Source organism: Symphalangus syndactylus, chromosome 20 (genome assembly GCF_028878055.3).
Source record: "Symphalangus syndactylus isolate Jambi chromosome 20, NHGRI_mSymSyn1-v2.1_pri, whole genome shotgun sequence".
Lineage (NCBI taxonomy): Eukaryota > Metazoa > Chordata > Mammalia > Primates > Hylobatidae > Symphalangus > Symphalangus syndactylus.
Window position 1 is genome coordinate 57818150 of NC_072442.2, and position 16627 is coordinate 57834776.

At 39.5% G+C, this 16627-nt stretch overlaps 1 protein-coding gene across 6 annotated transcripts in view; it reads left to right on the top strand.

The window, feature by feature from the left end:
- Nucleotides 1-14832, top strand: part of LOC129470459 (myosin-2) — a 28771-nt gene extending 13939 nt beyond the window's left edge. For 4 of the 6 annotated variants that reach the window (XM_055258309.2, XM_055258311.2, XM_055258310.2 and 1 more), the window contains exons 16-38: nucleotides 321-408; nucleotides 496-613; nucleotides 2054-2177; nucleotides 2265-2401; nucleotides 3796-4051; nucleotides 5625-5867; nucleotides 5959-6135; nucleotides 6218-6363; nucleotides 6447-6537; nucleotides 6620-7009; nucleotides 7808-7934; nucleotides 8625-8743; nucleotides 8886-9082; nucleotides 9817-10000; nucleotides 10077-10242; nucleotides 10345-10469; nucleotides 10628-10936; nucleotides 11024-11227; nucleotides 11803-11928; nucleotides 12021-12191; nucleotides 12275-12379; nucleotides 12502-12597; nucleotides 14548-14765. In XM_055258309.2, the coding sequence (XP_055114284.1) occupies nucleotides 321-408; nucleotides 496-613; nucleotides 2054-2177; nucleotides 2265-2401; nucleotides 3796-4051; nucleotides 5625-5867; nucleotides 5959-6135; nucleotides 6218-6363; nucleotides 6447-6537; nucleotides 6620-7009; nucleotides 7808-7934; nucleotides 8625-8743; nucleotides 8886-9082; nucleotides 9817-10000; nucleotides 10077-10242; nucleotides 10345-10469; nucleotides 10628-10936; nucleotides 11024-11227; nucleotides 11803-11928; nucleotides 12021-12191; nucleotides 12275-12379; nucleotides 12502-12597; nucleotides 14548-14700 (3852 nt within the window). In that variant the 3' untranslated portion in view covers nucleotides 14701-14765. Of the gene's footprint in view, nucleotides 1-320; nucleotides 409-495; nucleotides 614-2053; nucleotides 2178-2264; nucleotides 2402-3795; nucleotides 4052-5624; nucleotides 5868-5958; nucleotides 6136-6217; nucleotides 6364-6446; nucleotides 6538-6619; nucleotides 7010-7807; nucleotides 7935-8624; nucleotides 8744-8885; nucleotides 9083-9816; nucleotides 10001-10076; nucleotides 10243-10344; nucleotides 10470-10627; nucleotides 10937-11023; nucleotides 11228-11802; nucleotides 11929-12020; nucleotides 12192-12274; nucleotides 12380-12501; nucleotides 12598-14547 lie in introns of all 6 variants that reach the window. The other 2 variants (XM_055258308.2, XM_055258307.2) reach the window with 1 other exon arrangement.
- Nucleotides 14833-16627: the final 1795 nt, after the last annotated feature.

Consider the following 16627-nt stretch of genomic DNA (forward strand, 5'->3'; position numbering starts at 1 on the left):
ACATGGGAAGGCAATGGCCTTGTAAATGTATGTGTATGGTCAGGGACCAGGGTAGGAAGGATGGTGTTGGTATAAACTGAAAAGAAGCACACGCCAGGGGGCTTTCCTTGTTCTGTGTGTAACTCCCGGAAACTCAAGTGCAGAAAGATCTATTGAGGAGGAAAGTGCATCTCAGAAGAAGCATTCAAAGTGTTGCCTTATATGAACACAGTCCATACTGGTCATTCAACTCAGCTACAGATATTGATTTTATAGACACCAATGACTGCTCATATCCATGTCTAGAACCTAAAATGACAGGATTTCTCCTGATTTTACAGGAGAATTTGAACAAGCTGATGACCAACCTCAGGAGTACCCATCCTCACTTTGTGAGGTGTATCATCCCCAATGAGACAAAAACTCCTGGTAAGAAGTTCTATAATGAAAGTGCAAAGGATGACTGCCACACCTCCTTTTCAACAGCTCTGCAGTGAAATAAATATGAATTTTTAGGTGCCATGGAGCATGAACTTGTCCTGCACCAGCTGAGGTGTAACGGTGTGCTGGAAGGCATCCGCATCTGTAGGAAAGGATTTCCAAGCAGAATCCTTTATGCAGACTTCAAACAGAGGTCAGTTTCTCCTGATTATGGTGTATTCTGAAGTTTAATATGAACAAGTTTAATGCAAGCAAAACAATTTAGTGAAACATATGCCTCTACTTGTTAGTTTTGTCACAAAAAGAAGTAAAAAAATTACAAGTCTCAAGTCTCGAACACTTTTGTTTTGAGACAAAGTCTTGCTCTGTCGCCCAGGCTGGAATGCAATGGCGTGATCTCAGCTCACTGCCACCTCTGCCTCCTGGGTTCAAGCGATTCTCCTGCCTCAGTCTCCCAAGTAACTGAGACTACAGGCATATGCCACCACACCCAGCTAATTTTTGCATTTTTGGTACAGATGGGGTTTCACCATGTTGGCCAGGCTAGTCTCAAACTCCTGACCTTAGGTCTTCCGCCAGCCTTGGCCTCCAAAAGTTTTGGGATTACAGGCATGAGCCACCATGCCCAGCCTCAAATACTTTTAAAATATAAATATACAACATTTTAAGCACCTTGTGGAATTTTCATTGGATTTACCAGGCACTTGGCTTAGCTCATAGATGTACACGTTAACTCCAATAATAATTAAGAATGACCTTTTTGAGTGCTTAATATGTTTAGATTATCTTGTTTAATCCTCGCAAAAACACAGTAGAGGTAGGTACTATTACGACTTCACTTTATAGATGAATAAGCTGAGGCTCAGGGAGATTAAGGTACTTGCCCAAAGTCACAGTTATTAAGTGGTTGAGTTAGAAACTCTTCCATACAAACATAGCTATTCATTTTCTGTCATTTCCTTTGGTATCATCTATGTTCGTCTTCTTCTCTCACATATTAGACTCCCAGGGTTTCCTGGAGGCAGAGAGAACATGTCACAATGACTGTTCCTCGGGTCCCTTTTCTCTTCTCTAGATAAGCCCATCTTGAGAATTAAAGAAAAGGCAGAGGTAGGGAAGGACTGGGTAGCAGCTGCTAGGAGCTGATCTCTCCCAGGTCTGGGTCAGGTGGCACTGACAGAGGATTCCAGGGCTCAAGATCCAAAGCATGTCTAAGTTTGATTTTAGGTGATTAGGATAGTTGCGAATACCTAAAGTGTACTGTCTACCAAATTCTTCAATGAAAAGTAACTCTCTTGGATTCAGGGCCTTAAAAAGTAAATGCATCTAGCAAAGATAACACATTACATTTTATTGGTTAGGCATACCATAATGTGTGCCTTTCTTAAGGCAGAACCCTTTCCTAAGAACAGGATCTGATGAGATAGAAAGGAAAGTTGCAACTGCGAGGGAAAGGCAAATGGAGTAAAAATTGGTTGCCAAAGGGTTGACCATTCAAATAAACAATGTTCTCCTTGTGAACAAAGAATAATATTTTTTTAAAGCTCTGCTTTAAAAAATGAATCATTTAATGTTTAGCTAGCATTTGTGTCATCAGTAAACTAGTTTTTAAAAGCTATATGTACTTCAACAGATACAAGGTATTAAATGCAAGTGCAATCCCTGAAGGGCAATTCATTGATAGCAAGAAGGCCTCTGAGAAGCTCCTTGCATCCATCGACATTGACCACACCCAGTATAAATTTGGGCACACCAAGGTAATTTTCTGTAAATCCTACCTGATGCTATTCCTGTCCCTTTGAACTTTATTAAAGCTTGTGATCTGCAACTGTTTCCATTCACAGGTCTTTTTCAAAGCTGGTCTTCTGGGGCTCCTAGAGGAGATGCGAGATGACAAGCTGGCCCAGCTGATGACCCGAACCCAGGCCAGGTGCAGAGGGTTCTTGGCAAGAGTGGAGTACCAGAGGATGGTGGAGAGAAGGTATAAAAAATGTTTATTCACATATTCCGTCTTCAAAAACATATTTGAAATGGCTTACAGTTAAGACTCAGCTTATGATAAGGACACTAAAGAAGAAATGAATAAGAGTCCTATAATGAAGTGGGAATATACATGTACCAGAAAACTTAAGGAAGGAACCATCACCATCTGATTGTATGGGTAAAAACTTGAGAAGTTAGGTAAGAAGTGTGTACTTCTTATCTAACAAGATAAAATACACCAGTGAGTAAGCAGAAGCAAACTTTTGCCCTAGCACTTGTTTCTAATATGAATTTATTGGACAGATCATTATATAAGGGACATTGACCTGCAAAACAGACAGTATACTCAAGAGTGGTTTTACACAGGCTGTAGAGACAACTTTTTCCCTCTGATCATTTATATTATCAAACTATCATGATTTAAAATATTAGGGGCCATTTATCTGTGAAAGACTTTTTGCAGTAAGTTAACACAATGCATCAGGGAATGTAGCTATTTGGTGATCTAATTTGATGTGAGGACAGAGTTCAAAGACTATAGAGCCAGGTGTCTCAAAGTACAGGATGTATGTGATCAGGACCATTTCTCCATGTTGAGAAAGGCATTTTACACTGCCACCTATGCATCTACACATATACATATGTGTATGCAGATATATAAATAATTTACATGAAGCAAATTTTATTTTTACCACTTGTAATTATGCTAATATTTTCAACTATATTCCATTTCATTAAAAATAATAAATTTTGGTCATGATCCACAATATATATATATTTGGGTAATTGTCTATATATGGGGTAATTAGTTGTAAAAATCATTTAGATGAAAACAAAATGGTATTAGAGAATAGAATACAAAATTCACACAACATTAACATATAAAGGCAGAGATTTTCTAAGAAATTCTGAGTTTTTAATATCTCATGCCCCACATACCCCTAAAGAGCTGTGTTCCCCCTTCACTGCCCTTAGTGGTGTTTTAGTAGCAATGTTTGAGAAGCACTGATGTACAGCAAGGCTTCTCAAAGGGTGCTCCTTGGACTTGCAACATCAGCATTTCTTGCAAACTTGTTAAAAGTGCCAATTTTCAGGCTCCACCCTAGATCTTCTGAATCTGAATCTGAATCTATGGAAGTGAGGTTCAGGAGTCAGTATTTTAACAAGCCCTTCAGGTGATTCTTACGCATGCCAAAGTTTGAGAAGCAGTGATGTAGAGAAATGAGTGACCTTAGCAAGACCTTGACCATCATCCCGAAATAGAATTTTTTTCATCTGCGTGTTTGAAAACAGAGTAGGAACAAGGTGGAGCAGAACCTCCAACTCTCACTGCCAAGCTTTCATCTCATTGCATCAACCACACAATATTAATTTGCATCAATTTAATTTCAGGGAGGCCATCTTCTGTATCCAGTACAATATCAGATCCTTCATGAATGTCAAGCACTGGCCCTGGATGAAACTCTTCTTCAAGATCAAGCCTCTGCTGAAGAGTGCAGAAACTGAGAAGGAGATGGCCACCATGAAGGAAGAATTTCAGAAAGTTAAAGACGAACTTGCCAAGTCAGAGGCAAAAAGGAAGGAACTGGAAGAAAAGATGGTGACGCTGTTGAAAGAAAAAAATGACTTGCAGCTCCAAGTTCAGGCTGTGAGTTGGAATATCACCCTTGGTATCACTAACCAGGATGCAGGTGCTAGAACTTTGGCCATTGTGGGCCATGAGTTGGGTAATCGCATGGGAGACACCCATTGGAAGGAAAAGGTTAAAACACTCCAATGGCACGAAAAGGTCCAAACATTCCTCCATTGCCCAGTAACCCCCAACAAACCAGCACCAGGGCAGTGAGGTAGAAATATCCCTCATTTTCCATTGTACACAATTTCATCAAACCACAAGATTTTTGACTTATTTTCTCTTTAAATACGGTCCATAAAAATTATTTTAATATGATACAATCCCAAATAAAATACGAAGGGGAGGACAGCATGGAGAGAGTAATATTTTTCTGAAACTTCCTTGAACTTCTAAATGTCCACGGGTCTTAAATTATAATAGGAACAGCTGACACATGACAGCACTCTCATCAAATTTTACTGAATTATCGTGTGATATTGATCTCAAAAACTCAGACTCCCTCTTTCTAATCTGTCTCCACAGTCCGTGTCCCATCATGTCACACCCACATTGCTGCATCAGCACCAAAGTTGCTCAGCCTACTTCCCAATTCTCTCTTCTTCCATCCAGCCTGCTCACTGCCCTCTCCTGAACCAATCATTTTAGAACTGCTTCCATCAACTTCAGACTATAATTTATAAGACTGTGTTTTATTTGGAGTGAATTGAATTGGTCTACTTATCATACAGTCATATTTTTTTCTGTTAAGACTGGTCTCTCTGTCAATGTTGAGCAGTGTAATAACTCCGAGCAGTGTAATAACTCCTTCTAGATTACAGAAGGAAAGAGCCCTCCAAATCTATCCTGTATTCTCTTCTGTTGTCCCCAGAGATTGATGCAGAATCTGTACTAAACCACTGTATTCATTACACAGTTATACACAGCACCCTGCATTCCTTAATGTATTCAAAGGCTGATATGGAGGATTACTGATGAGTATATATTCCAGTGTCTCCTTCATTTCCCGCCTGCTCTGACCCCCTTAATTGGAAACAGCAGGTTGCCAGGAATTTCTTGATTACTTTATGTTTCAACTTGAATTTAGTACATCATAATCAGGAGCATCCTCCAGTACTACAAAAAAAAAAATCAGTAGCAGCTGTATCTTGAATTTGTCCTGCTAGAATGCTTCCCCACAACCCTCCTGCTCCTCTCCACAATAAGTTGATTTCTGCAAAAGCAAATCCTACCCCTCTCAAGGCCCAAGTCAAATAGCAAGTCTTTCATGAAACCATCTCTGATCCAAATTCTCTGATCTGTTATGTCACTAATTGCTTTCTACATTAATGGTAGCTTTTGGGAAACAGGTTTTCTAATCTACTGTAGAATACTTTCTTTTAGGGGAACAGAACAACAGCTGGTACATTTTGGCTTACCCACATGTGGAAAATGTACACAATAGGGTGGTTCATAAAACAAAAATTTGTGAAGGAGTAAACAAATGAATATAGGAACTTCAAAAGATCAAATGCAGAAACATACACTCTTATCCATTGTGAAGTATTTCATTCTTTCTTCCCAATTTTGATCTTGTTTTCAACTTAAGGAAGCCGAAGGCTTGGCTGATGCAGAGGAAAGGTGTGACCAGCTGATCAAAACCAAAATCCAGCTAGAGGCCAAAATCAAAGAGGTGACTGAGAGAGCTGAGGATGAGGAAGAGATCAATGCTGAGCTGACAGCCAAGAAGAGGAAACTGGAGGATGAATGTTCAGAGCTCAAGAAAGACATTGATGACCTTGAGCTGACACTGGCCAAGGTTGAGAAGGAGAAACATGCCACAGAAAACAAGGTATCAATCATATTCTACAGTACTGTATAGAGGTTCTGCCACCCAACTAAGCTGCTTTATAGCAACTAAGCTACTTTCTTCACCTTTGTAGGTGAAAAACCTCACAGAAGAGATGGCAGGTCTGGACGAAACCATCGCTAAGCTGACCAAGGAGAAGAAGGCTCTCCAGGAGGCCCACCAGCAGACCCTGGATGACCTGCAGGCAGAGGAGGACAAAGTCAACACCCTCACCAAAGCTAAAATCAAACTTGAACAACAAGTGGATGATGTAAGTCTAGTATCATCAAGGACATTATTTTCTTCTAAAGGAAGATAAGCATTCCTTCTGATTCAACATTATTTATATTTAGCTTGAAGGGTCCTTGGAGCAAGAAAAGAAACTTCGCATGGACCTAGAAAGGGCTAAGAGGAAACTTGAGGGTGACTTGAAGTTGGCCCAAGAGTCCATAATGGACATTGAAAATGAGAAACAGCAACTTGATGAAAAGCTCAAAAAGTAAGTAAGAAAGAATTGCTTATGGATTTGCTTCCAACATTAGATATGGACTAAATTGTTGTCCTTTGCTACTTTTCTAAAAGGAAAGAGTTTGAAATCAGCAATCTGCAAAGCAAGATTGAAGATGAACAGGCACTTGGCATTCAATTGCAGAAGAAAATTAAAGAATTGCAAGTAAGTACATGATTTTCATCAGTCTTGCTTGGAGGCAGTTATGACACAAAGAAGCTGAATTTGTATTTTTCACCATCCCCAGGCCCGCATTGAGGAGCTGGAGGAGGAAATCGAGGCAGAGCGGGCCTCCCGGGCCAAAGCAGAGAAGCAGCGCTCTGACCTCTCCCGGGAGCTGGAGGAGATCAGCGAGAGGCTGGAAGAAGCCGGTGGGGCCACTTCAGCCCAGATTGAGATGAACAAGAAGCGGGAGGCTGAGTTCCAGAAAATGCGCAGGGACCTGGAGGAGGCCACCCTACAGCATGAAGCCACGGCGGCCACCTTGAGGAAGAAGCACGCAGATAGCGTGGCCGAGCTTGGGGAGCAGATTGACAACCTGCAGCGAGTGAAGCAGAAGCTGGAGAAGGAGAAGAGTGAGATGAAGATGGAGATCGATGACCTTGCTAGTAATGTAGAAACGGTCTCCAAAGCCAAGGTACTACAAATTCTGGGAAATTGTTATTGACAATAATGCATTATGGACACATCATAGTTTGCACAGGGCACTTTTTACACATTAAGTCATTTGTTAACTGCAGTAATTCAGGGAAGTAAGCACAAAAAAATCAGCATTTTTTATTATTTCAACTTAACAAATAAAGGATCAGAAATTCAAAGAGGCCAAGCACTTAGACCCATCACACCATTAATAAACGACAACACCAGCTTTTGAACATAAGCCATCTGTGTTCTCCAAGTCTCCAGTTATAGAACAAAGGTCTCCAATTATTTCAAGGAAATTGAAATAAAGAAAGTTTCATCATACATAAAGGCAATGAAGTATTTTAGAACACGCTTTTAGAAAATGTACACTATACAATTCTAACAAAATCTTAAAATTAGAATATAACCTTAACATTTTCATATTAATATTGAACAGAGCTTCATGATTAGCTTTCATAAAAGAAAAATCAGCCAGGCGTGGTGGCGTGCGCCTGTAGTCCCAGCTATTCAGGAGGCTGAGGCAGGAGAATCCCTTGAACCCGGGAGGTCGAGATCACACCACTGCACTCCAGCCTGGGGACACAGCAAGACTCTGTCTCAAAAAAAAAAAAAAAAAAAAAAGAAAGAAAAATTTTTATGCATTACATTACATATAAGATAATTTGGTTTATTTTCTATATTAAGATAAATATTGTATTTTTTATTTCGGGGAGAAGTTACAGCAACTGCAAAGGTGATTATTATTCGCTTAAAAGGTCTCTGTTTTCTTCTTTTACTTTTTCTTCTATAGGGAAACCTAGAGAAAATGTGCCGGACTCTAGAGGACCAAGTGAGTGAACTGAAATCAAAGGAAGAGGAGCAGCAGCGGCTGATCAATGACCTGACTGCACAGAGGGGGCGCCTGCAGACTGAATCTGGTAACTCTCCCCTCTTCCGTGCAGCTTCTGGGTGGAGAGGATGTGATTAAGAACAACGGACTGATTTGGTGACGTGGGAGCCTAATAAAAGCAGCTGAGAATATGTATGATTCACTGAACAGCTCAGACATCTGACCTATGTGCAAGGTCATCTTGGGACAATGCTGGAGATAAAGGTTTCAATAGGACAAAACCAAGCTCTGTTCCAGAACGGCCTTGAGTATTTGCTCATTGCGAGGACGCTGGGATTAGCGGTTACTCCAGCATGAGTTCAGGGCTTCTCTTTCAGGCCAGGTTTCTCTTTATTTATATGAGGGTCAACTAACTTCCAGAATGGGGCAATAAATATCCCAGTCTCTCAAAAGTCCTATGGAATGGGGACTCTGTAGAATTAGACATTTTAGCTTACTCATTTGACAGTCCTCACCAGGTTTTGCACAATATCATATAATTCTGATAGAATTAGTTATGGAAAGGACAAAAGGAATTTAAGCTGCATTTATTCATTCCGATTGATCTGAAAGTTTCACCATAAAAACTGAAAACCTGCATTGAGCATGAAGATGTCAGGATAGAATTCAACCATCTGAGCACTCAATTTGGGAAAATGAGTCAAAATTTCTTTCTAACATGGGCTGGCAGAATCTTGTTTTTCACTTAAAAAATGGTGCCATTTCTTTTGTCCATTAGGTGAATTTTCACGCCAGCTCGATGAAAAGGAAGCTCTGGTGTCTCAGTTGTCAAGAGGCAAACAAGCCTTTACTCAACAGATTGAAGAATTAAAGAGGCAACTTGAAGAGGAGATAAAAGTAATTATGATTCTAAGACTGATTTTTTCCCTCATGAGCTGATTCTACACGGAGGCTGTTACACCAGCTTTCAAAAGGTTTTGAAAGTTAAGAGTTACATATTTAAATATCCAGTAAAATGAAGGTGTAACTGTCTCCATAGGCCAAGAACGCCCTGGCACATGCCCTGCAGTCTTCCCGCCACGACTGTGACCTGCTGCGGGAACAGTATGAGGAAGAGCAGGAATCCAAGGCCGAGCTGCAGAGGGCACTGTCCAAGGCCAACACCGAGGTTGCCCAGTGGAGGACCAAATACGAGACAGATGCCATCCAGCGCACAGAGGAGCTGGAGGAGGCCAAGTATGTGCACAGATATGAGAGAATGAGCAGAAAACTTTGCATATTGAATCAGAAAGACATGACCTTTGAAGATTCAGTGAATTAGCCCACAAATGCTCATTAATCTGCTTTTATGTGCCAGTCACAATCAGGCCCTGAGAATAAGACATGAATAAATCAAATATGGTCCCTGCCTTACGATCCTAAAATCTAGTTAAGAAAACAAAGAAGAGCAAATAATTACACTGATAATTAGGGGCTTCATTGCTGTTTGTCAAGCACAATGAGCTCATTGCTGCATCAGGAGCTTGTACCTGCTGTTCTCTCTGTCTGAAATACTCTCTCCACAGACTTCCCTTTGGCTCACTCTCCGACTTCTTTTAGCTCTTGACTCAAATATCTCTTCATGGAGGCCTTCACTGAATATCTAGAGTAGTTGCCCACCATTTACTCTATTTTATTTTGCTTCATTGCACTTGTATCTGTAAGGTATTATTACGGATGTTCTGATTTGCTTATTGTTTACCTCTCTCACTTGTTTGTGATCTTCATGAAGCAGAGACCTTTTTTGTCTTGGTCACTGCTGCGTAGCCAGTGTCTGGTTCATAAAAGGGGCTCATCGATATTTGTTGAAAGAATGAACGGTGGCTGGGCAGCATTAATATGAAGTTTCTAATACTCTTCAGTGTGTGTGGTAATAGCTCCTAATTCATATTATGGTTCACTTCTCTCTGAAAACATGTATAATATTCAAGGAAGAAGCTGGCCCAGCGGCTGCAGGCAGCTGAGGAACATGTAGAAGCTGTGAATGCCAAATGTGCTTCCCTCGAAAAGACGAAGCAGCGGCTGCAGAATGAGGTCGAGGACCTCATGCTTGACGTGGAGAGGACAAATGCTGCCTGTGCCGCCCTTGACAAAAAGCAAAGGAACTTCGATAAGGTAATTCCTCCAGCATCTTCTGCTCTTTACTCTACTCTTTTGTCTTTACAGCAGGTAACAGGTCTTGGTTTTTCAGATCCTGGCAGAATGGAAACAGAAATGTGAGGAAACGCATGCTGAGCTTGAGGCCTCCCAGAAGGAGGCCCGTTCCCTTGGCACTGAACTGTTCAAGATAAAGAATGCCTACGAGGAATCTTTGGATCAGCTAGAAACCCTGAAGCGAGAGAACAAAAACTTACAGCGTGAGTCCCTATCATATTCAATAATATTCATAACTTGGAAGAATCTCTCCCTTACGTCACATGTTTAACAAAATCCCTACCTGTCTTTTACTCAAATGACAGAGGAGATTTCTGACCTCACGGAGCAGATTGCAGAAGGAGGGAAACGTATCCATGAACTGGAGAAAATAAAGAAACAAGTGGAACAAGAAAAGTGTGAACTTCAGGCTGCTTTAGAAGAAGCAGAGGTACATATAAAATTGTGCGTTATAAAAAAATTTGGAAAATAATTAGGTACATTTGCATAGAGTGAATAAAAAGACACATAACACAAAACTATTGCTGTGCAGAAAAACTTCATAAAGTTTTTGGTTCCTTGCTAATGTCACCTCTTGCTGTCATTAAGGCATCTCTTGAACATGAAGAGGGAAAGATCCTGCGCATCCAGCTTGAATTGAACCAAGTCAAGTCTGAGGTCGATAGGAAAATTGCTGAAAAAGATGAGGAAATTGACCAGCTGAAGAGAAACCACATTAGAATCGTGGAGTCCATGCAGAGCACGCTGGATGCTGAGATCAGGAGCAGGAATGATGCCATCAGACTCAAGAAGAAGATGGAGGGAGACCTCAATGAAATGGAAATCCAGCTGAACCATGCCAACCGCATGGCTGCTGAGGCCCTGAGGAACTATAGGAATACCCAAGGCATCCTCAAGGTAAATATGTCTAAGAAATGGTCCCAGGACAATTGGGGTGCCTGCAATCCTGAGAACATGGTGTCTCAATGACGGTTTGTTTCACAGGATACCCAGATCCACCTGGATGATGCTCTTCGGAGCCAGGAGGACCTGAAGGAGCAGCTGGCTATGGTGGAGCGCAGAGCCAACCTGCTGCAGGCTGAGATTGAGGAGCTGCGGGCCACTCTGGAACAGACAGAGAGAAGCAGGAAAATCGCAGAACAGGAGCTCCTGGATGCCAGTGAGCGTGTTCAGCTCCTGCACACTCAGGTGGGATTCAGCACAAAGAACTTTCCTTAGTAAATTTTATATGTCCCAGAATAGATAAGCCTAAGTTTTCATAAGACAGCTAGACCTAATATGTCTATCAAATTTTCGTTTCAAATAATACAGAATAGTAATTCTGCATTATTGAGAAATCTTTCACTGTTTTGCTTTGAAAAACTATTGTTGATTTGCTTTGTATAATATTCTAAGGCTGCCCCATATTCTATTGTGTTAATATCTTTATTGGCCCTCATTATCAATATTCACATTTCATTCTGGAGAAATGGAATGTTATGAGAAAGTCCATTATACTTTTATCCCTGTGAATGGTCTATTGGTAAATGATAATTATAAAATTATAGAGCTACTTGGTCTGCTTGTGACCTATACACTTGAAGATGCTGAATATTCTATAACATTTCTATTTTATCATACTACATAACACAATCCTTTAATTCTTTAATATTAAAAGGCATTTTTTCACTTGCAAATTTTTATCTGAATTTTTTTCAAGAAGTGGTTACCAATAAATACTTTGGTAACACAATTTTTTAAATGTACAAATTCTTTTTAAACAGAATACTAGCCTGATCAACACCAAGAAGAAGCTGGAGACAGATATTTCCCAAATGCAAGGAGAGATGGAGGACATTCTCCAGGAAGCCCGCAATGCAGAAGAAAAGGCCAAGAAGGCCATCACTGATGTGAGTGGCAGGCACACTTGTCCACTGATTTAGCAGTAAGATTTCCTGACATCTATAACTTTCTTGGTTTTCTTGATTTATTTGCTATTTAGGCCGCCATGATGGCTGAGGAGCTGAAGAAGGAGCAGGACACCAGCGCCCACCTTGAGCGGATGAAGAAGAACATGGAGCAGACCGTGAAGGACCTGCAGCTCCGTCTGGATGAGGCTGAGCAGCTGGCCCTGAAGGGTGGGAAGAAGCAGATCCAGAAACTGGAGGCCAGGGTGGGTCTCCCAATATCTGTCTATTTCCATCTGCTTTCAGTGCCTTATTGGATCAAAGTTCTTAAGAGCCTACTTATTTGCAGGTACGGGAGCTGGAAGGAGAGGTTGAGAGTGAGCAAAAGCGTAATGCTGAGGCTGTCAAAGGTCTGCGCAAACATGAGAGGCGAGTGAAGGAACTCACTTACCAGGTACGGCCAGTAGTTTTTAGCAGCTAAGCACTGGTCGAAGTCTATGTGAAATACTCATATGCAATGATGCAATAGTCATGTGCTTTAGTAATTAAGGTCCTGGACTTTTTATAATCTTTCAGACAGAAGAAGATAGAAAGAATATTCTCAGGCTTCAAGATTTGGTAGATAAACTTCAGGCAAAAGTGAAATCTTATAAGAGACAAGCTGAGGAGGCTGTAAGTATTTTTAAGACTGAAGTCCTCAAATTAAGCTAATAAATAATTACTACCTCTTATAGTAAACAAGCTGTTTGCTTTATAGACTACTGCACGCATATTTAACATTTGTTTTTGTACAATAATTATTGCATATCATTTGTAATATCAGTAGCTTCATTTTAAAAGTAAACTTTCAATCCACCAAGAAACCTGAAAAAAATTAAAAGCAGAAATAATACAGGCCATATTCTCTGGCCACAGTATGACAGAGTTGTAAAGTGATGACAAAATATAAGCAAAAATTATTGGGTACTTAAATATTAAAAAAACTAACTTTCTTAAATAACTCTTGGTTTAAAGTAAACATAAAAACATAATTACTAAATAATTATTAATTATAAGTAAAATCACAAGGAAGATGCTACTCTTACAAACCTACAGAATGTAGTCAAAGCTGTGCTTGGAGGCTAATTCATTGCTTTAAATGCCTTCATTATGAACCAAAAGTAAAAATAAACAGACAGTCCAATAAAGAAATTATAAATAATAATAAAACAGCAGAAGTGGCCGGGCGTGGTGGCTCACGCTTGTAATCCCAGCACTTTGGGAGGCCGAGGCGGGCAGATCACGAGGTCAGGAGGTCAACACCATGGTGAAACCCCATCTCTACTAAAAATACAAAAAATTAGCCGGGCGTGGTGGCGGGCACCTGTAATCCCAGCTACTCAGAGGCTGAGGCAGGAGAATGGCGTGAGCCTGGGAGGCGGAGCTTGCAGTGAGCCGAGATTGTGCCACTGCACTCCAGCCTGAGTGACAGAGCGAGACTCCGTCTCGAAAAAAAAAAAAAAAAACAAAAAACAAAAAAAAACAAAACAGTAGAAGTAAGAAGTACTGTTAAAAATAAAAGTAGAAATTGATGAATTAGAGTATACTATTTTCTATTTGATAAGTTCAGTAATATTTGTAACTTCTGGGGAATTAATAAAATAAATGTATTATAACTAGTTTAATCAAGGAAAATAAGAGAGAAAATACAAACAACATTAGAAATGAGAAAGGGAATAAGCTATATACATAGAGGATTATTTTTTAACATAAAACACATCTATCAATAAAGTTGAAACCCTGAAAAAAACTGATGATTTTTCTAGGAGAATATAAATTACCAAGTTGGCTGAATTACTTCTGGAAATGGACCCAAGTCCAGATAGGTCTTTCAAAATTTCAAGGAACAGATAATCCCCCAGCTATGTAGGCTGTTCAAGAGCACGGGAAAAGATGGAAAGCTGTCCAGTTCATTTTAAGAAGCTCACATAACCCTCATACCAAAGCCTGTCCAAGAGAGGACAGAGGGAGAAAAACTAAAGGCAATTTTACTCATAAAGACAGTTACAGCAAAGATAAATTACTAAGTAGTAAAAGTCTTACTTTATTAAAGGAATTGTCTTCCAGTGATTAAATAAGGTTAATTCTTACAATGTAAACGTTACCTAATATTAGGTAATCTGTCAATAGAATCATTACATCCAATGCAGGAGGAAAAAAGTAACCATTCTGAAATGTGCCAAAATGATACACGACAAAATCCAATTTTATTTCAAATTTTAAAAACTTAATTCATTCTTAATATGATAAAAAAATCTAACTCAAGGGAAAATCATCATCTTACAGCAAGCATTAACAACTATGACTTTAATATTCTTGCCTTCCTCTCTAAGCTTATATTTTTCTTCTTATTCTACTTGTGGTACATATATTTTATGTGTTTTGGTTGCCAAAATAGGAATGTGAGATATGTATATACATATATATATATATATATGACACCAATAAACAAATCTTAAAATTAATTTCAATGATAAGCCCTAGATGTTACTTCTCCATAGATGCCAAGTCCTTTCTTCTATTAGGTCTAGAGTCTAGAATGACGCAAGTATGAGTTCCTTACAATTCCATTTTTATTCTCAGGAGGAACAATCCAACACCAATCTAGCTAAATTCCGCAAGCTCCAGCATGAGCTGGAGGAGGCCGAGGAACGGGCTGACATTGCTGAGTCCCAGGTCAACAAACTGCGGGTGAAGAGCCGGGAGGTTCACACAAAAGTCATAAGTGAAGAGTGATCATGTCCTGATGCCATGGAATGACTGAAGACAGGCACAAAATGTGACATCTTTGGTCATTTCTCTCTGTAATTATTGTGTATTCTACCCTGTTGCAAAGGAAATAAAGCATAGGGTAGTTTGCAAACAATATCCTTAGACTGGTCTTGTCTTTTCTCTTTCCTGAAGCCATGTCAAAGTTTGAATAGTCAGAGTTGTCAAACAATCACATTCAATTGGCGACTTTTTGGGGGGTCTACAGCAACACTTTAAGGCTGTAAAGATGTCACTTATCCAGAAAGACTGTTCTAATGAACAGAAATCTGGAAGTCCATTTTATTTCTTTCTAACCTTTCCTGATATCTGAGTACAGTAAAATCTTAGAACGCTCCTGCTTCCCCTAACGTGAATCTTTTTCAGGATAGTACTAGCTATATTCTCACATAGGGGATTCAAACTGAATTGTATCATTAATTCTTTGTTGAATAACTGTTATCAAGAATATAAACACAAAATATTCTTAATTAGCCCATGGATATTTACATTATCAATTCCAATGTACCACATGCCCACAGTATGTGCACTGGGTAATGGGTTTGACATGACCTTGTTCTTCATGAAGCAAGTTTCAAAATTAAATTAAATATGACTCTTCTCTCTATGAAAACTACAGGATGTCTATCAAATCTGGAGACATAGAGAATATTATTTTACATATTATAATGTAGTATCCATGAGCTATTAGCCTACGTTTCCAATCTTTATGGTCTCCGGTATAATTATATAAAGAGCCAAAATAAATGACTAAAAGTGTCAAGAAAATATGATCTCAAAGTAGGTTATTCAAATGTATATTCAACACACATGATGATGGGTATGAGTTTGGTACAAAAAGTAGATATCATAGCAATCTGGACCACTCAGAGACGTTTTCCTAGAGGATCAAGAGGATCTAGAGGATCTAGAGGATCAAGAGGATCAAAATCTAGAGGATCAAGATTTTTAAAACTGGATGCAGCTGAGATGCATAGCCAAAAATATAACCTTCCTTGACAGAATAAAGGAAGAGCTAAATGGTAACTTCCCATCAAATAGAAAGCAAGAGTATCTTGGTCTAAATGGCACTGTGTGAAAATGATGTAAATTAGACATGGTAGTTTAACAGATAAGTTGGATTCACACTGTCGCACTGGCCTTAGAAAGGGGTGTGGAATTGCTCTTCTCGCTGCATAAGCCCCTCTTTCACTTTGTTCCTGTATCACCTGGAATTGCTTAAGTGCTTTATAATATGGCAGTAATAAACAAAAACAATATCTTACTTCCTACTTATTGAAAAGTTTATCCAGAGCAAGACAAAAGGTTGTCTGAAGATTCCCATCAAATCCTATCGAGAGCATTATTAAAATGTTCTGTCTTCCTGAAAATCATTACCCACATTTTGCAGGTGCCTAGTAAAGAAACAGATATGTAAGAAAGTAAAATTAGGTACCTGTGGTAACAAAGCAGGCTAATAGATGGCTAGGAAAGGCCCTCTCAGAGGCACATCCCTGCAATGCCCTTCCTTATGACTTTAATCTACCCCAGGTAGAAGTGTGTCACAAGTGAGTACTCTGGACCGCAAGTCAGATGACCAGAGTCTAAACTGCTGTGTGATTTGTGGAGATTCTCTTCTATTTTTTGGATCTCAGTTGCTTTATTAGTAAAACGAGGAAGATGAATTAGATGATTCCTTATGGTAATAAAACTATGTGACCTTTACAACTAGTATATCCAGATATCTTCTTTCATAAGGCAAGCTATAGCCATTAAATCAATTGAGATATAAGTACAATAATACAGATGTGGGTGCAAAACCAGGTATATTAAGCAAATGTTGTCCTAGTCCTAGCCAGACAATGCTGACAGAGAGAGACACGAGGCCACCAAGACAGTGAAATAAACTTTTTTA